The sequence below is a fragment of the Pogonomyrmex barbatus genome, unplaced genomic scaffold (assembly GCF_055798465.1).
Source record: "Pogonomyrmex barbatus isolate J1 unplaced genomic scaffold, ASM5579846v1 scaffold2, whole genome shotgun sequence".
Classification (NCBI taxonomy): Eukaryota; Metazoa; Arthropoda; class Insecta; order Hymenoptera; family Formicidae; genus Pogonomyrmex; species Pogonomyrmex barbatus.
In genome coordinates, this window is record NW_028297116.1 from 569,584 (window position 1) to 589,828 (window position 20,245).

The following is a 20,245-nucleotide window of genomic DNA, read 5'->3' on the forward strand; positions in this document are numbered from 1 at the left end:
TCGGACAGCTCAATCTCCCCAGCGAATATCCCGCTTGAGGCGATGGCGTCGTTGTGATTACATCGTATTTTGTGTCTTCCGTCTCGCTCTCTCGGCTTAGGTGCTCGCACGTACGTTTTGTGACTCTCGTTACCGGTTGTTGAAGACAGGAACCCGCCTGATGTCCGGCGTTACAAACGGGTTAAATAAAAAAGAAGAGGTAGCCGCGCCAGCCGCTCGATAGGAGGAGAAAAAGTAATAAAAAGAGAGAGAGAGAGAGAGAGAGGGGCAGAGAGAATGAGTTGGACTAGCGGCGACACGCTTCGTAGAATTTTCAGGCGTCGTCGACATGCGCGCCTCGGGACTCATCCGCGGAAACGGGCAGCTTGTGGAAACAATTGAGAGCAGCGGGGTGGACGCGCGGAATCATTGACACAACCGCTCGCGAGATATTTACGCGATCGGCACCGCAGCTGCACGCCAAGAATTCTCTCGCCCTTTCTCTCTCTCTCTCTCTCTCTCTCTCTCTCTCTCTCTCTCTCTCTCCCTCCTGTACATGTGTACATTAGCGACCACGAATCATCAAATCCTTTAAATCAACGATCTAATAAAGTTCGAACGTCGATACGTCAATTATTGAGATCTCCAGGAACAGCATATTCCTATCTAAAAGTTTAAAATTTATTTATTTATTTATATTAGAGATTATAAATTGAAATTTTTCGCATCATGGATTAAAAATGGTTGTGTGGGGAGAGGAGGCACGTCACAAACACATCAGATTATATGTTATATTTTATTCATACAATTATTTGTAATTAAAAGGATAAATGTAATTTCGAAAATCAAATAATTACATTTGATTTATGAAAAAAATTAAACTATAAATAAAATAACATAGTTTTTAACATTTTCGTGAAAGAAAAGATTTATAATTAATAAGAAAAATTTTTAATTTTTCAATGGATGATAAAAACTTTGGTATGAATACCTTTTAAAATTAACTGTAAGAGACAAAAATAACTAATAATTTATAAGCAGATTTTGAGTTTACTATTGATATCAAATAAGTTATACGTATGTGATGAAATAGAAAAATAATTTTTTTATATATATTAAATATATTTATTAATATATATATTTAATATTTATTTTTATATTTATATATATTTATATATATTTATATATATTTATTTAACAAATTTAAAACAAGATATACGTTAAAAATATGTTATAAGTATAGTACTTAGTTCCTGAATTGTTGTAATGTTGTAATACGCGATTTCTCTTTACATAAGAATCAATGCAAACTTGAAAATTAAATAATTTTTAAACTATTCAGAAAACTGTGCTCAATTTTTACGCAGATAAGATTTTTTTAGAAAAAAATAATAGGACAATCTATGAAATTTTTACACTTTTGTCAATGTATGACACATACAATCCTAATAGTTTGCTAGTAGTATGGCTAATATATTCTTTTTTGTGTGTCGATAAGCAAAGATAAAAAAATGAGTACGCTTATTTATTATTATCGGCGAGGAAGATATAACACATGGATTTATTTAATCAATATCGCGTGCAATTTCAGAATAGTAAAAATACAATACTTTTTCGCAGAGTATCTGACAGTTCGCCAATACATGTTCCTTCTCTTTCACAGTGATGATAAGAATAAAAAAGTGATGATAAGAATAAAAAAAGCCGAGTCACACCTATTGGCGACGTGCAAAAAAAGATAGCTGTTCATGGAAATTATCTGAGTAACGATCGTTACAGAATGGCGACGACACATTTCTCACATAATTTCCCGACGTGTTGTTGATGAAGTCTCTCTCTCTCTCTCTCTCTCTCTCTCTCTCTCTCTCTCTCTCTCTCTCTCTCTCTCGCTCGCTCTCGCTCGCTCGCTCGCTTCCTCCTTCTCCTTTTCTCTATTTATCTATTTCTAGCTCTATCTCTGTTTCTCTATCTCGAAGGAGGAAGAGGAGGAACGCACGAGAAATAATCCTGTGGAAAATTACAGGGAACAAAACCAAACGCGAGACGCCCGTGAGACTCGGCCGGCAGACACTTGTGCGGTTACATACCTGAGCAACCGGATCTCATTGACTCCTTGACCTCGGTGTTTAAGAAACAGAGTTCCCTTGACCCGGGAATAAATAAACTGAGGAAACCCGCCGCGGCACGTTATCATGTATACGCGAGAGAATTTACTGATACTTTCCATTGAGATCCCTCGGCCCCGGGGACTATCCGATGTTTACCTCTTTGGCGCCGTATCACCGGCGAGACCGCTCAATTACACAGGAAACGTTAGTCCACGGCTAACGTAACATTACAAAGTGAGATTAGTCTGTCGACATTATCATTCTACGACATTGTATTGAAATTTCCGCACAGTCACGTTTCGATTCGATTGTACGGAAATTTACAAATGTATTTACACTCGGAGAAAATAGTAGTAAGTGTAATGATAATATAAATGTAACTTTGTTGCGAAAATGCGAAATCGGCATCGTTACAGAAAAAGTGCGAAATACTTTCAGTGTAAAACTAACGACTACGCGATATTATTCAATCACTATTGTATTATTTTTGTATAGAAACTTTGCGATGCAATATTGGTATTGTTATGCGTTATGCGACATGCGTATTTTGACCAACAGCGAAAGATAGCTTTATAAATTATTAATCAAAAATTTCAGGCGATAAAAATTGGCCTCGGTATAAGTTGTATGAATGATCGAAGGAAGTGATTCGATTAGGAAGTTAATCGATCAACTGACAGTCCGTTCGGCTGCACTCATTTTGCACTTGAGTTTCACATTTGTTTACGCAAACCCTATCGTCTGCGTGATAACGCGTGGTTTCTCAAGGTTTATCAGGATACTTTCGGTTTAAATGTACTTAAAAGTCCATCGGCATATAACTAGGTCTAGATTGAATCGAGCACGATTATCTACGTTCGACATCGTGTTCTTGAGTCATTTCCACATATTTGATAAGAGAGATTATCGCCGATAGGAGAACCAATCTTGAGAAATTGCTCAGTTATGTTTGCTCTACCAACCTACGATAAATCCTACGTAATCCACGTCGAATGAATAAATGTTACATTTACATAATCTAATATAAATATTACATAACAAGAATCAGAGCGTATATTTCATAAAAAAATATTCTTGATTTTTATTTAATTAAAATATAAAAAATTTTATATTCTCTATTAAAGTTCTATTTTAATGAAATGTTATGGGAAAATAAAAATCTTACGTTCTAAATTTTAGGATTCTAAATCATAAATTAGGATTTATATTGTATCTATTATAAAAAAATTGAATAGTTATGCAAAATAATATATTTGTATAAATTAAATATTTTTAATATTATTTTTATGTTATTATTTAAATATTTTGACAATTTTAAAAATACATTTATTGATTAAGGAAATGCTGAAATTTCTTTAATGGTAAAACAATAACAAATCCCTCTAAGTCTTTCGAGGTTAAAGATATGAAAGTTATCTCGGTAACTTCACCGCGCTTTTCCAGAAACATATATCGTTATGTCGAATAAAATTTATCAATAGCCCACGTGACTTCGCGGAGCCAAGTGCGCTGTCGCATGAAAGAAGCGGTATGCCTATAATTAGCGTCTCGTCTCGTTTTATTCCTTTTCGAAATCGGGACAACAAAACGACTGTGCGAGGACTGTGCGACCGATGGAGTAAATCGGTGGAGTATCTCCTGCACAGCTGCCGCACACGCAACGCTGAGAATGTAAATCCGAGGTGAGCCGAACGTAATCATGCGCTTCCTGCTGCCGCGCCGCATCCGTTCGTGAAATGGCCTGTATAGGTGGTAGGTAGGTACTCAGGCTTACCTTGCGCGCGCGTGTGCGCGCGCAGGACCGTGTGAGCGCGCGCGCGCACACGCACACACACACACACACACACACACACACACACACACACACACACACACACACGCACGCACGCACGCACACACGCACACACGTCGTACACTCTTACGAATAAATTTATGGAGCGCCGCGCCGCGCCGTGCGTACACCATGTGGAAAATCATGAGGAAAGCTGGCGCAGTCCGAGTTAATCTTTAAGCTAGCGTCAGGCCCTGCGTACAATGAGGAAACATTAGGAACTATGGGCGACTTAGAAGAAGGAGGAGAGGGGATGGAAGATTCAAATCTCCTCTCCTCCTTCTGAAATGAAATTAAAAAAAAATTTAAGTAAAGTTAAAGTTACGATTTACAAAAAATCTAATATTTACAAAAACCTAAGATTTTTTCTCATTCAAAATCAGGTACGATATTCCCTAAGCTTTAAAAGCTCCAAAGAAAATAATTCATTGGCACAAAAAAATTATTGTTTATATGTTAACAGAATTGATAACCTTCTCCTCCAAAAAAAAACTCTAGATATGCTTATGACATAAATAATAAATTTTGGAAATAAAAATTCAAAATAAAAATTACCTGACAATGAACATAAGTAAAAATTATTATTAAAAACATTAAACATAAGATATTGTCTATATTTTATACAATAAAATATAGCAATATCTTATGTTTAACGTTTTTAATAATGTTTCTCCACAGTGCCTAAAACCAGATGCTATTATTTATGACTCATAATTTGCAATTTATCATACAATCATACAAAATTAATAAATGATCTGAATGTGTGTGTGTGTGTGTGTGTGTGTGTGTGTGTGTGTGTGTGTGTGTGTGTGTGTGTGTGTGTGTGTGTGTGTGTGTGTGTGCAGATCATCAGAATTGTCATGCAGAATGTTATTCTGCACAATTATTAAATCCAAAAAATGTTATTAAATTTAAAAAATCCAGTATATTATGATTCATAACTTACAATTCTGTTCGTTATTTATTCATATGTAATTTGTTGGCGAATTGTTTGATGAGATCAAAGAGTTTGAATTTCGCACAGGTAATTTTAAAATGCGCAACGCGGCATATTTAATCCACTCTGCGCTTTAGCATGCTAATATCAATCGCTTTTTCCGTTATGTCGTATCGTCCCGTACATGTTCGAATGATCATGGATATTGGTTTGCAGTGTAAACTGTGAGTGGGAAGAAGAATAGTATCTATGCAAAAGTGACAAGAGAATTTATTACATGAATTTTATGAAATAAAATGTACATGTTAATAAATTTAAATATATAGTTTGATTATAACGTTTTGATTAATTTTAATTAATTCACGATTCGTCAATTTATATATATAGTACATGCGTAATTGTTAGTGCAGCTGCGAGTAAAATCGAACTCAAACACACTGTTTACTCTGATCAAAACATAATTATCTTGAGTGTAGATCAATCGGGACGACTTAAATAAGATTAGATAAATAGGAACAATTTTCTCTCCAGTTATAATGTAAGCAAATTCATCGAGACAGAGACGACGGCAGAAAGCACTTTGATAATGTAAGAACTGATATGATAAACTGATCTCTTAAGATTTCTTCCGTCTGAAACATGTTGCGTAGTACTCTTCCTGTCATCAATTTGTTAACTTAGGCGATATGACACGATGACACAGCAAACACATTTCGCATACAATACAAAATTGTGAATTATTTTAGATTTTGCAAAAACATTTTTGTAAAAGCTCTCCTTAATTCTACATCTTTGAAAAGAAAAGATGAGATTGCGTGATATTTTTAGACGATTATCGCGGTCGCTTCAAACGACGAGGTGATATTAAGTACAATACTGGCTCGCCTTTGCGGCGAATCTTTCTTCGATTTTGCCCGACTAAAGAAGGAGAAAAAGAAGAGGAGAGAGAGAGAGAGAGAGAGAGAGAGAGAGAGAGAGAGAGAGAAGAAGGAAGACATGGGAGTGCCCCATCGAAAATTATTCCGTGGAGTGTATCTTGGCATCCGATGATTGTGCGCCAGCGGCTAGAGTGGTCGGTCTCTCTCTCGAAGTGCACGTGCGCCTTGCACGTGTTAGCTGTGGGGCGACTCTCCTGATCCCCGGCTGCCTACAAGACTAACATCGTATCAGGAAGAGGCACGGAGGACAGGGGGACTGGCAGAGAGTGAGTGAGAGAGAAAGAGGGAGAGGCTATAACTATACGCTCACGCTTGGCGCACGTCTGGCGCGCTCTTTTCCTCGTTTTAATCCTCATCTTGCTTTTTTCTTCTCATTATCTCTTTCCCATTATCTTCTCTATTCGTCATCCTAATTTCTATTTGCGGGTGGAATATTATGATGCTGATTGCCATCAGATCTCAATAAGGTAATGCCTCGAAGGAAGATACGAACTCTCTTCACTGAAGGATTTGACAGAATGAAAAGACTGAAGTAGAAGTCTAAAAATCAAAGTTGTCAGATGGAAGGAAAAAAAAAATAGAGAACTAAGAGAGAACTAAAAACAATAAATATGCACACATTTTATTTGTTTTATTCTTTTTTGTATCTACATTCTTAGGTATATATTGCCACATTCGTGTGACAAGGATATATGTACCTGGTAAATTCGAGATACTCCACTCTTACCTATCCTTGTTTCTCCCAATTCATTTTTGTTTTACCTCAAATCTTTATTTCGAAATTAAGATAACGATTATTTCAATAGCAGTAGCACTATCTAATTTGAACATTTATTACTGATTCAGTACATTCTTATTACTATGACTCTCGGTATGCGTGATATATTCGTAAAGTATCAGTATTTGTGAGTGCATTCATATCCAGAGTGAATAAGACAATGCAGTCATATAAATGCAGCAACACAAGTCATTTGTAACTGATATGACGCGTGTACACTGCTGCTCTCGATTGCGATTTGTTCGAGACATGGCCATTATACATGGTCATTATGTCGATCTCCCATTGTGTTATATTCGAATCGGTAGTACATTTGTAACACCAAATACCTATACATACGAGACATAGAAAGCTATAGTAACCCTCTGAAAAAAATTATCACGAGTTTATAAGAATGATCTCTCCAACTGAATTGTTATATTTATCATTATCTTCTATACTTCGTTCTAATCTACAAAAAAATATTTTCCAAAGTCAGTTCATACTCGAAATATCATTTGCATTTAGAAATCAGTACTTGAAAGTATTATGTAAATAAAAAAAATATGTTCTAAATATGTGTTTTTATATATATTATATAATTAAAAATTAAAATTTTAATAGATTGTAGGAATGATAATGTTGTCGATGTTCTATTATTTTTTGTAAATTATGTATGCGAATATTTGTCATTCCACGTGTTAATATAAAATGCATATCAATTTGGCAAGCGATCAATTTGAAATTATCATGACAGTATTTGAATGTTTGCTTTCTCAATAAAATCGGCAATAAAATTGCAAAGCGAAACGTGAGCCGGAGACAGAAATCACGGGCCGAGGAAGCGCGTGGATTCACTATTTGCGCAGCTGTTCAAACCGTTCGCGCTGCAAAAATATTACCTCGTCATCCGTTTTTAAAATACCCAGAATTCTCTGATATTTTAATACTGCAACGAGTGGCAATATACACACACACACAGACGACGAATTAATAGGATGAGAAGCATTTTTTTTTATACAGTTCTTGAGGTGCATCTTGTCGTTTGCTTTCATCATTTTCGTCGTTATGCGAATTAAAACGCTCACTTGAAATAATATCAGTGTTACCTGTTTATTTTATAACTTTCAAACATTTGGGAATTTTGGAGAACATTTGGAATTCCATGTCGTGCCTACACGTGAAAAAATGCTGAACAAAATGGAAAATGTCAAATTATTATTATTGTATTACGTTATTGTGTATATATACAAAACAAGCTTTAATCATTCTTAAGGAATTATATTCTCAATTGTGCCATGTAACCAAAAAAAAAATTAACAATTTTAAGTATAATTATATTTATGATGATATTATCTTTTATAAAATTCCTTCATATTTTACTCATATAGATGTCATCATCATAAAAAAATGTTTATTAAAATTGTCATGAAAAACTATCACATATTACGTGATTTTTAAAATACGTCCTTTTACATATTTATTACGAATTTATTCCAATGAAGCTCGAAAAAGAAATCGTGAAAGAGATCATTGCAAAATAGAAAAAAATTTCTTGCATATTTGACGGGATAAAGCTATATCGAGTAATCCCGGCGAATTTTGAGTTTCGTTCTCCGAGGCCTCTACACCATCCTGTTCCACCATCTTCGTTATAAATACGAGATCCATCTGGTATTTTTCAGGTGCCCTCGAATGTGGGGAAGACGAGAGTATTGTCATGGAAACTCGGCTACTTTGTCCTGTGCAAAGCACTGTGTGTGGTACTAGCCGAAACGGAATGGGGTTTTCAACAGGCACCGTTAAACCGGCAACTGCAGATGGATAATGGAGGCATGTTCTACAATACGTATGGGTAAAGTCGTTTTGGAATACCGTAGAAATAAGACACCTGCTCCGAATATGACCTTACTTGCTTAATTTTTTCTCGTTTGGTTTTAATCAAAATGAAAAAGAATTAGAAACGTGAGAAGAAATATAACTCTGTATATTATTTATATGTAGCTTTTAGGAAAAGCTTTGAAGCCATGAAAGCGACCATTGTTTTATACTAAAACTTGTCGATCGTAAAGATTAAATTATGATTACATCTTCACTGATTACGGAAGCCTCCCCTACGTAACCCCTGTCACCATAATTCTCGACAACGAGTTGCGGAGGCTTTTATACTTGTTTTTAAAATTAGGCGAGTTGCGTAAAAAAAAATCCAGAAACGCACCAGCCACCCATGAGAGTTATTTGACACCGCTTTCTATCTGATGTAACAGCGTCAACTACAAAAGTTTTTCTGTTTCCAAGGTTTTTTCTTCTTTTTTTTTTTCTTTGAAATCCGTACTTTCCAATCGCTATAATTATTCTAAACGCGAAATTAATTTTCGCATCAACACGCAACAAATTTTATATCGTGAAGTAGTTAGACAACCTCTAGTTACCAATTCACGGCGAATATTTTATGGTAGCTCTATTTATAAGGCAATTTCTGTTTTCACGGTTGGTTTTACTTTAATAAATTTCCAAATTTCCAAATTTTTTTGAGACTTCCTGCTTCACGCGCTACTTCCAAGTACACCGTATCGATTTCCGAAGGTATTGAAAATATCGTTCGTGGGCATAGGGTAATCTTCATGGAGTAAAGAAAATACAAAGGGAGGGGGCGGGCGGGACGAGAGAACGCAGAAAAAGAAAAGAAAAAGGAGAAGGCGAACGGCTCGAAGGAAGAGAAACGGACGCACGAGAGGAGCAACGGGAGAAAGATCAAGAAAAAGAGAAAAAGTGAGGGACAGGTAAGAGGCGCGTTCGCGCAAAGGTGACCGAAGCTAGCCGGCCTGGTCGGTTTGGCCCCGTGGGAACGCGTTGGTGGCCAGCTGCACTGATTGCCGTGAGAGGACGTGACGTAGCGTCGTCGAGGCGCATACATACATTTCACACGTACACATACACACATACCAAATGTTAAGCACGCTCGCCCGCCCATGCGCTCGCACTTGCGCTTGCGTGCTGTAATTGGCGATGGTGGTGATGATGGTGGTGGTGGTGGTGGATGGGTCGCGGTACCATGAAGGGGGCCCGTTGGGGGTTCTGTACGTGGAGAGGAGCCGGGGTGGGGGGATACCGGAGAAACAGCACGGAGGGACCAAGCCCGACTGCCTGACCGACGGGGAACAGGGGCGAAAGGGGGAAGGCCTGCATTCCAGAGAGGCGCCGGCCAGTCTGTGGCACACCTGCGCGTTCGGTTGAATCACGGCGCCTCCAACATAACCCAATCTCGTCGTCCTTCTTCGATTCATTGCAGTCCAAGTCGCTCGCTCGCCGCCGTCGTCCGTCCTCGTCATGTTCTCCATCTCTTACACGCCTCTCTCTCTCTCTCTCTCTCTCTCTCTCTCTCTCTCGTTCGCTCGGCCTCGTTTCTCCCTTTGTTTTGTCGAGCTATCTCTTTCTGATGTTGATACCTTTTTCCTTTTTCTATCAACAACAAACGGAGTAACCGCGTATTTCGTAGCGCGCAGTGCGTGCGTTTCCGCTTCGTGCGTGGCGATGTCGCTTATTCTCTCTTTTTCCTTCTCTACGTTCCTCCCTACGTTCGCCATTATTGGCCGTTCCATTTCATGCGGCGATTTCTTTCTCTGTCTCCTTCGCTCTCTTTCGACTCCTTCCTTTCTGATTTCTGAGCCTCTTCTTATCTCTCACGCGTGAATGTACACATCCTTGAGGCTCTCGTTCCTTCGCGCTTCTCGTGAGAGGACCAACCACGAGTATCGTCAGATGTCGAATCGTGGGGAGGGTCGCGAGGAAGGCGAGATATACGGCGTGGAAAAGGGTTATACTCTCCGGGAAGGATACCATGGATCTTGCGTACAATCAGTGGTGTGCAGGTGTTCGTCCGGTGCGTCTCTGTCAATGCCGCAATCTAAGCCGACCACTGTAGAAACGGCAACAAGCCAACACCTGTTTCCCACCGAGGCCAAGGCATGCGTATTTGATGACGCGGCCGATTTTGTCATTTCGCTTAGCTTAAAATATTCAGGGCTCCGTGGCTAAAAGTATTAAAGATTAAACTGACTGATAAATTGTTATTGTAGGAATAACACATTAGAATTTTTAGAGAATAGGAAGCTAAATTAATTTGATTATAAGAGTTATAATCACCTCAAACTTGAGAGCAACTCCGCATGGAGAGAACATTTTTACTGAAGTATCTAAAAATTTGACCGAATGAAGATTTGTAAATAATTTTATCACCAAAATATTTATGTAGGACGTTCGAATTGCTTGTTAGAGTATTAAAAAATTTAGCATTAACAACATGTTTAAGCGGTTCCTACATGATCATTTTGAAGAAAATCCAAAAAGACTACTTTTGAATCTACATCCAGATCTTAGATGTATTTCAAATTTTTAGACACTTCAGCAATACCATTCTTTCCGTGCGAACTGACAGTAGAATCGTTAGCAATTACTAACATTTTTCATGGCCTTTAGACACAAGTGTTTATTTCTCCTGATTATTCTCTTTCGAATGGCTCGTATAGTAGAAATCTATCACGCGGAAATCTTCTCAATAGTATATTATTCGAACGAAAGTAGAACTAAAAGGATACGGAAGAAGGGGAAATGTGAGAAGAGAGAGAGAGAGAGAGAGAGAGAGAGAGAGAGAGAGAGAGAGAGAGAGAGAGAATTGAACGATTTACGTGAGGAATACAGGCGGCTACACACGATACAGGCCGCCGGACGAACGTGAGGGACCCAAAGCTCATTCAATGACGTGGGAACGTGTGCAGATACCATTCATAAGTCGAGCATATGATGCGTAGAGTGGTAAACGCCCGTATGTGAACCTGTGTGAACTCGTAAATGCCCACATGGTCGAATCTTGTACGAGAGTTTCGCCTCGTCTTATATCATATTATATATATCGTGTGTGTTATCAAAACGGCACGAGGCCATCGAGATTATTAATTATTCGGCTGTCTCTTTTAATATATTTTTAATATATTTTTAATATACTTTTAACAATACACTAAACTTTAATAATTGATTCGCCATCTTTCTATGAAATGAACATCTATATGGATAAAAGGAGATCGATTTTTTTTGTACAATTCTTCTTTTTATTTTGGGTCACATAATTCGAAAATAATAACTACCCTTATTTTCGTTAGGATAGAGTTTATTACTGAACTGTTTTTGATATTCTTTGATCTTTTCAGAAAAAAATCTAAATCATACTCAAACTAATCTTATAGCTGACACTCTCAAGAACTCCCTCCCTCAATTCTTACGATCGGTTTTTCTTTCATGTTTTACACTCGGGGCATTCGTGTGGGAGTCTGTTTTCCGTTTTTACCTTGTATTGCGTATATGCGATGTCCATTCATCGTCGTTTTATTGTCGAGTAAAAAAAAAAAGAGAGCTCGAATTTTTGTCAAAACTGGAGACACGCTTTGGGCGATACGTCCTTGAACCCTTAAAATCTGTTGAAGAATAAGAGATTATCAGAATACCACCTAACATCTCATTACACTTATAATTTGTTAGTACAGCTTATTAACAGTAAATGCAATATTATGAAAAGAAAGTTCGTATTAATTTTTATTAGAAATTCTATTATTCTGTACATTAATTATCTAAGAAATAAAATTTTTCTGAAAGAGAAACAGAATTGTAATTGTAATTATCTCGTACTTTCTCTCCCTCTCCCTCTTTCTGTTAAATGGAAAAAGATCAGTATTTTAATTCTAATTGCATTTGAATTAATAAATGAAAAATATTTTTTGACAAACGGAAGAATATCTGAAATATAGAAATTATCAAGACACTTTTTTTTTTTTTTTTTTGAAAAGAGGCATTAACGAGCGATAACAATGATCGCTGATAGCGCGGAATCATTAGACAATCAGTCCTCGTGGCGGTGCCACGATTTTATCGTATCGTTGCAATGAGTTGCCGATTCATAGAGTGCTGGTGTACCTACGGCGCACACCTGTACCAGCGAGTCCAGGTTTATCGCCGTAGCAGTCTAGGCAGCCACCTGTGCGCAGGCAGAGATGGTCGCACAGGTGTCTTTTAAAACATTTCATTAATTACAAATGGGTAACCGGGCATGGGTTCTCATGGTAGCCTTTATTAGTCGTATTTCACGCACCGTATATCCGAACAAATCCCCAGTAATTTTTCCCCCACTTGACCTTGACCGCGGAAAGTGGGTAGTTTCTTGAAGCTACAAGAGACACAAAATCACGGAAGTGGGATCACATAACGCCAACGTACAACGTGAACGAGCGTGAACGTTTTTACTCTTGGCCACAAGAGGCAGAAAAAGAATGCTCAGTCGTCACTGATGCAATCGTTGTAAATGCGCTGGCGCAATAAATTCCAGTGAAGTCAACCGGGGATCAAGGCGACCAAATGTATGAATCTTGTACAAAAGCAAAATAGTATATCTATCTTAAAGCAAAAGAAAATGCTCCCGTTAAATTTTTTGTGATAGAGTAGATTCTTCACTTGCTTCTTTTACGTTCTATTAACGTCTGTGAAAAGCGAGTCGTTTTGTGCTAGATTTCTTGCTTTCTGTCAGTTGGTCTTTTTTATTTATTTATCGACAAAGGAGTCGATACTTTCAGGTACCGTTATTTCGGGATATCAGAGTCAATACTTTCACAATTGTGTAAGAAGTATTGATATTGTTTGCGATATCAGGTGTTTTCTTTCTTTTAAGGAATAACTTCATTAAAAAACTTGCTTCATTGATCAAAACGACCAAGAATAAAAAAATGTCATTAAATTATATTTTATTTTCTATAATCATTTAGTTCACTTTTATATTAATTATCTTATTTTTTTAACGATTTATTAGCAGCTCGGTGATTTTCTTTCTGAAGAGACAGAGGAAAGACGATTCTGTTGAACATGCAAAAAATATTTCACGACGCAAATATGATATCTACATATCAATGGACACTTGTTGGATGGTATTTGCAAATTAATCTGGCGTAGTCCGAGAAGGTGTTTTCAAGTGTCGTGATACTTGGCTATTTCTTTACATTTTTTTGTTATTCTTCCCACGTGACGACCACCCAACCGACGATTTCTCTCTATGTTTCTCTCTTTCGCTCCTGTCAGGAATTCTTTTCCGATTCATCGCGATGTATCTTGTTTATCCAGCAAGATCACACGATCCTGTCGAGGATCAACCAACCAAGCCTAGTAGTTTGTTGATACTCGCTATTAAATAGTAACGAATTGCTACTCGCGAATATTCTCAAATATATATGTGATTAAATGAAAAGTAAAAGAGGATTTGTTAATTAAATTAAGAAATCATTATCACGATTAATTTGTGGCGCATCACGTTGTTAGAACAGCGATCTCCTATATCTCTATATACATAACACATAGAATTTATTTTACAAGCTATGATAATTAGATCGTCTTAGAAAAGATTGGAATCTAATTAATTGGAAAATTTAAGAAGATGTTACACTGATCTGGTTATGAAACATGAAATTGGAAATCGGCAGTGAGAGGACGACGAGGCACACTCGAATAGCAGAATTTCTTTCCTTCGACAGACGAAAGATGAAGAAAAAGAAGAAAAAGAAGAAGAAGAAGAAGAAGCGGAACAAGAAGCCACCTGGGAGCCACAGGTAGATACGACACACGTACAGATTCAGGCGAGCGTAAGCGTGGAAGGTGAAGAAAGAGAATGAGGAAAAGAGAGAAAAGGAGAGCGAAAAGGAGAAGCACGAAAATGAGAAGGTAAGTGCCGGGCGATACTGCACCCTTCTTCCCCTTGCCGCCCTGTTCGGCACGGCTGAAACGGTGGGGGGTAGCGGAGGAGTTCACTGCGAGATCTCCTCGGTGGTGGCGGCGGTGGCGGTGACGGTGACGGCGGTGGTAGTGACGGGAACCGCGCGGCGGAAGGGAAAGGGAGGGGCAGGGAGAGGGGGGAGGAAGGGGGGGGAGTATTCGAGGCATCGAGAGGGGACCTGGCGACAGACTGGCGGGCGCGCACCTGCACTCGCTTGGCCGCGAGAGAGCCGGCAATCAGGGACGCACCTACCGCGGGCACAGACTCCGTTCTTCGAGGGACGGCGGCGACGATGACGACGACGACGACGACGACGACGAACGGAGAGATACAAATCACGCTGCGCCGTGCATTCCTCGTCCGCGCTTATCTCCCACACTGGCGCACGGCTTGTTCCACTTTCAGAGTCCAGCTCGCCCCCCCCCCTCTTGTTTTCCATCTTCTTTTTATCCTGCGTTCCTCCGTTCCTCTTCTCCTTTATTGTTCGCTTCGTGCAAAAACCTTTGTACCTCTCGGGGCCTTGTCGATATTCTTGCGCAGTATAATTCCGCCGGTTTATATTTGAAACCGCCTTTTAACGCCTTTTTTATTTTTAATTAAAATGACGCAAATCCGCAAAGTGCCTTAAAGTTTGTTTAAGTTTTAGACTTTTTAATAATGTTGTTAATTTTATTTTATATTTTGCATTGTTGGCTATAATGTTCAGGCCTTACAATTAGCAATATATGTAAATATCATCCAATGTGATAATGAAAGAAATGTAATAATATATCGAAGGATAGGAGTACATATGTAATATATACCGAAAAAAATACTTAAAAATTTTATTTGTTTAAGAAATAAGATTTATTTAAGTACGGCGAAATAAAAAAATTTTATTTATATAATAACAAACGATCCGTCTTATAATTAAGAAGGATTAAATATATTTCACAGAAATATATGTATATTTCGTCACACAGTCAAATTTTTTTACAATTAATAGAAATAAACGCGTAATAAACTAACAATTGTTTCTAAATTTTTTTTTTCAATGTAATTGATATAAAAGATATTGTTTTGTAATTGATAATATAATAATATAATGATTTCTATCGTAATTATTTAATTGTTTAATAAGTCACAAAGAGTGAAAGAAATTTTGTTGCCGTTGATTTTTATATTTTAATTTAAATTGTCCGAAACTTGCTTCTGTTTCATTTTATAGTGTGTGTTATACTACGCCGAATTTTTAATTTTGAAAATTTAATATTTATTTCTGTTCCTAATATTTGCTCCATTGCGCGCAGGCCCTTAATGATAATTCTGCATTGAACGATCAGTTTTGAAATTCATGTTTCGCATTTATGTGCGTGGAAAGTTTCAAGTCGAGGCTTGTCTGCCTGAGAAAGCTTAGACACTTTGCAATTAGCCGTAACATTCTTTAAATATCTGATGCACGTAATTAGACGACTGTTTTATTGCGTGTTTCATTTACTTTATGTAATCCAAGTAGAAATGATCATATATCTTTTACAATTTGTTTTAGTATAAGTAAGAATTAGTGAATCTCTTAAAGACGTCTAAAAGATGACATAAAAATTATTAAAACGTCTTACGAAGTTGCGAAAGAAAGACGTCTTTATGACTGACAATGTCATTATAAAAGTTATAAAATAAGCTACGTAATATAGCATGTGTATCTAGCTGTTAAATTTTATGATATCAAGAACAATATCACTTCTCGCTTGATAATCATTTAATCATTTTGTGCGACGACTTGCAAAAAAAGGAGAACGTAAACGGTATGTACGTAAATATCAAACTGTGATGCAACACTTGTTCGAACAACACTTTACGTCAGTGCTATCCAAGATTTAAAGTTCTTCTCTATTTACATATTTACAACACTAGGACACTTTTAATTGCATAATTTTTTTAAAGTAACTGTATATATATATATATATATATATATATATATATATATATATATATATCTTCTTTACATCAATTTGTCTCAATGAGATCATAAAAATGTTAAGATACGATTATCAAAAAATAAATAGTTTACAAGTTATATTATATTCTGTATCTTTATTACATCAGAATAAAACATAAAATATCTTGTAAACTATTAATTTTTTGATAATTGTATTTTTGTATTTATATTTTATTTATATTTATTTTTTATATATTTTATTTATATTTTGATATTTAAAATAATTAGAGGAATCATATTATGTAATAAAAGATTTATGATTCTATTTAAAAAAATGACGATTATGAAAAAGTCGTGACAGTGACTCCATCTGTAGAATAGATCAATATTATAATTATGTGATATAAATCTTATAATTTTCAAAGTCTTATAATTTTGCTTTGAAACTTTTTTTCTGAAAATATATTTTATTTTCGAGATAATTGATCATTTAAAATGTAAAATGAATAAATGTAAAACATTATTGATACATCCTCTTGCACTATATTTATTTTTTCACTGGAATGTTCTTTCTATTTTTATTTGTATTTTTCCACTGATCAAATTCCATAGTGAACTTGTTAATACAAGAACAAATCCAATATAGACACAAAGAGGACCAAATCTTAAAATAACAAGTGCATGGTGCAACTTCAACTAATCTTCGGCGATTCGCACCATGTGTCAAAATTTTCTTACTTTTTTTATTCTATCTCACGTGATTAGGATATTTATTGAAATTTTTTCTGCAATGTTAAATTTCATGATAGCAATATGATTGCAAAGCCTCAACTCAAGATACTAGATAAAAATAAATTACATATTTCGCGAAGGCCAGGATGCATTGCATGGTTGTTGCTTGCCCGTAAGAGACGATTTATTATTGTATCTTCAATTTTAACGTGTAAAATCTTCATGTTTAATTAACAGAATTTCAATCTAATTAAATACATAATTATTTTTTGAAAGTTTGTAAAAATAATTGTAAATATAATGTATATAAATATACAATTTTAGTCTAAAAATGTGCCTTTTTATTTCCTAATTATATTTTTATTGTTAATATTTATCTTACACAGAATTATATTTTTCAGTGTCGGCTGTAATTTTCATTGGAATATTTAGCCATTTGACGAGCAATGTGTACTTCTTGATTATCTTGCTTCTGAGCGAAATCATATTTGGACTCGACAGTTTTGGAGAATGGGAAGACTTGATTTTGTATAAACACGAGAATAAAGCTATTATCCAAAAATCCGTTTGGAGCGACAAATTGTGCTCTGATAGTTCAGGTGAATTCTCATTGATGAGACTCACTGACATTCGACATGTCGGGATCTCTACCGAGATGGGTCTTTATATTCTCCATAGAAATGGGTTCTTGATCACTCTCAGTATGAAAGGATTAACGAGAGAAGAGATACAAAACTTAAGAAAAGAAATTAATTATTTCTTAAACATGAGTCGACTCAAGTATCCCGATCGTTCTTTGATCAATCCTTCGGACCAATTATTGCTATCTTTTGATTCTAAGGAGCCTTTGAAAAACTTGCCAAGATCATGTCCCATGTTCAACGAATTTACTCTCTCAGACAATGTCTTAGGCAGTACATTGAATAGAGCATGTTATCGAATACAGCAGAATTCGAGTTATCCGAGTTTAATGTTCGAAACGCAATTTGATAATTCCCACTTAGCAAATCTGAAAAGGGGACCTTATACGGAAAATTCAACACATTTCAATTATTTCAAGTGTACTAGAAATATTCGTAGTATTCCCACAATGACAACACGTAAAGCTATATAACATACATATCGTATTCACTTGTGTTTCATGGAGAATATAATTAATCGAATATTATTTATTCGTAATGTTCATTGTCTTCGAAATTACTAATATTTGTAATAAATTCGCGATTGTGTATTAAAAATAAATTTATGTAGCAAAGCAAAATTTCATATTCATTTAATTTATATTGCAATAAATAATACTAAATAACTTATTATTAAATAACAATTTCTATCATAAAAGATACATTCAAACTTGATGTTTTATCGCAAATCAACAATTTGAATAATATATATTACATTATTGCTTAATAATTTTATAATTATCCGTTTCTATTTTCCGTCATAAATACTTTGTATATAATTCATTGAAGGAGTTGTTTACAAGCACTTTCGATATCTGGATATTGATATTGAAATCCTAACTCTGTAACACGTTTTGGCATAACCTTTTGTCCTTCCAACATGATCTGAAATAAAGGGGAAAAAATGAAATGAAATTATTAAATATTAAATTTTTGTATATAATATAATGACCTTTGCACGTTCCTCATTGAGTAATATTTTCAGAAGAAAACTTGGAACAGGTATAATTGCTGGTCTTTTCATTGCCACAGCAAACGCTTTAGTAAATTCCTTATTTGTTATAAGCTGTTGGCCGAGTGATATACAATTAGCAATTATATCTTAATTAAAGAGCATAAAATTATGTATGTTACCTGAGGAGCTACTCCATTTAATATACCATGCACATTATTATTTTTAAGTACAAACATAAACATATTGACTAAATCAGTGATATGTATCCAGGGCATGTATTGATTCCCAGTTCCTATTGAGCCACCAAGACCAACAAAGAATTGTGGATAGATTTCTTTAATCATACCACCACTTCTTCCTAATACGACTCCAGATCTTATTGTCACTTGTCTAATGTTGCAATCTTCTGGCAATTTTGCTGCTTCTTCCCAATCATGACAAAGTCCTATAGCAAAATAAAAAATTAATTTACAAATATAAGTACATTATGAATAAAAAAATGATATTCTACTTGATAAAAAATCATAAGATTCGCATTTGCTTTCTTCTGTATATACTGTATTATTGGGTTTGTAATACGAGACTCCTGATATAGTAGCAAAAACTGTAGCTTTGGTATTTTGTACAGAGTCTGCTAAAGTCTTGGTTGTCTTCACCCTGCTGTTTCTGACATTTTGTTTAAAACCGGGCGACCACCGTTGCTTAATATCCAATATATTCTGCCCAGCAACATTGATAACAGCTGATGTATTCTCTGGTAGTCCATAGCGTTCTAAATTGTTCTATAGATGTTTATATAGCTATACTCAATTTAATTTTCATTAATAAATTTAATATGTCCATATTTAATTTACCCATGATATTCTATTCGGACCTGGCATTCGAGAAATGCATGTGCAAGAAATACCCTCGAGACTTAATGATTTTATTAGCTGTGATCCTATGAAACCAGTACCACCACCTGAAAATATTATATAACCTCATACATATCACGTAATTTCGTTACTTAGCGATCTTGTGAAATTATAATAAATCCATTTGTGAGTGTGCTTACCTATTACTACGTGCTTTAAAGTCATGTTTTTAAAGCAAAAACCAAACTTTGATATCAAATTATTTTAAGAGTAAATTTTCAAAGTTGCCGGTTGCGATACGACTTGGCAATTAGAACGAAACAATCACAAAATTAAGCCAATGACACACGATGCTTCTTTTTCTGCTAGTTTGCTAGCTGGGATTCGTGTGCTTGCTGAGCTCTTGTCTTCGATTGGTATATTTTTTTAGATCTAAAAGAATATACCAATTAAAAACAAGAGTTCACAAGCAAGCAAATCCAGCTAGCAAACCAAGCAAGAAAAAAAAGCCGTGTGCCGCTGGCTTTATTCTTGAAACATAAAGGAATAGTGAAATACATAAAGGTTTGTTCACGTTACTCGCAAGGTGAGATCTAATCGGACACATTGCCGATTGGTCGGTTTAATAATAGATTTTTTTGATAGATGGCTCACTAGAAAATTCCTAGACATCAGCCGATATGAGTGGTGTGTCCGATTGAAAATGTGCTCATCTGGGACGCTCCCATACATAATTAGGCTGGTTCCGA

The 20,245-nt window shown here is 35.9% G+C and overlaps 2 protein-coding genes and 1 long non-coding RNA gene across 9 annotated transcripts; 1 reads left to right on the top strand and 2 right to left on the bottom strand.

Moving 5' to 3' along the window:
- Window positions 1–103: 103 nt before the first annotated feature.
- On the top strand, window positions 104–18,268 carry LOC105425941 (uncharacterized). Of its 6 annotated transcripts, none has more exons than XM_089076596.1 (4): window positions 104–234; window positions 2,003–3,836; window positions 8,236–8,405; window positions 17,409–18,268. In XM_089076596.1, exons 3-4 carry the CDS (start codon window positions 8,378–8,380, stop codon window positions 18,119–18,121), a joined length of 741 nt encoding a protein of 246 aa, XP_088932722.1. In that variant the 5' UTR covers window positions 104–234; window positions 2,003–3,836; window positions 8,236–8,377; the 3' UTR covers window positions 18,122–18,268. The 6 variants fall into 6 exon arrangements, 3 of the variants coding, with proteins under 3 accessions (XP_088932722.1, XP_011635266.2, XP_088932721.1); XR_016139180.1 differs by lacking the exon at window positions 104–234 and adding an exon at window positions 14,119–14,305 and having other exon boundaries at window positions 1,631–3,836; window positions 17,409–17,548; XR_016139179.1 differs by lacking the exons at window positions 104–234; window positions 17,409–18,268 and adding an exon at window positions 14,119–17,086 and having other exon boundaries at window positions 1,631–3,836.
- On the bottom strand, window positions 11,650–12,660 carry LOC148936555 (uncharacterized). The gene is made up of 2 exons (XR_016139183.1): window positions 12,522–12,660; window positions 11,650–12,021 (listed from the first exon to the last, which is right to left on the bottom strand). It is a non-coding gene; the product is annotated as an uncharacterized LOC148936555 (long non-coding RNA).
- On the bottom strand, window positions 18,269–20,013 carry LOC105425940 (epimerase family protein SDR39U1). 2 transcript variants are annotated; one of them, XM_011636962.3, is made up of 6 exons: window positions 19,697–20,013; window positions 19,497–19,603; window positions 19,154–19,424; window positions 18,822–19,087; window positions 18,640–18,753; window positions 18,269–18,572 (listed from the first exon to the last, which is right to left on the bottom strand). In XM_011636962.3, the coding sequence occupies exons 1-6, from the start codon at window positions 19,719–19,721 to the stop codon at window positions 18,468–18,470; spliced, it is 888 nt and encodes a 295-aa protein (XP_011635264.2). In that variant the 5' UTR covers window positions 19,722–20,013; the 3' UTR covers window positions 18,269–18,467. The 2 variants fall into 2 exon arrangements, with proteins under 2 accessions (XP_011635264.2, XP_011635265.2); XM_011636963.2 differs by having other exon boundaries at window positions 19,154–19,414; window positions 19,697–19,719.
- Window positions 20,014–20,245: the final 232 nt, after the last annotated feature.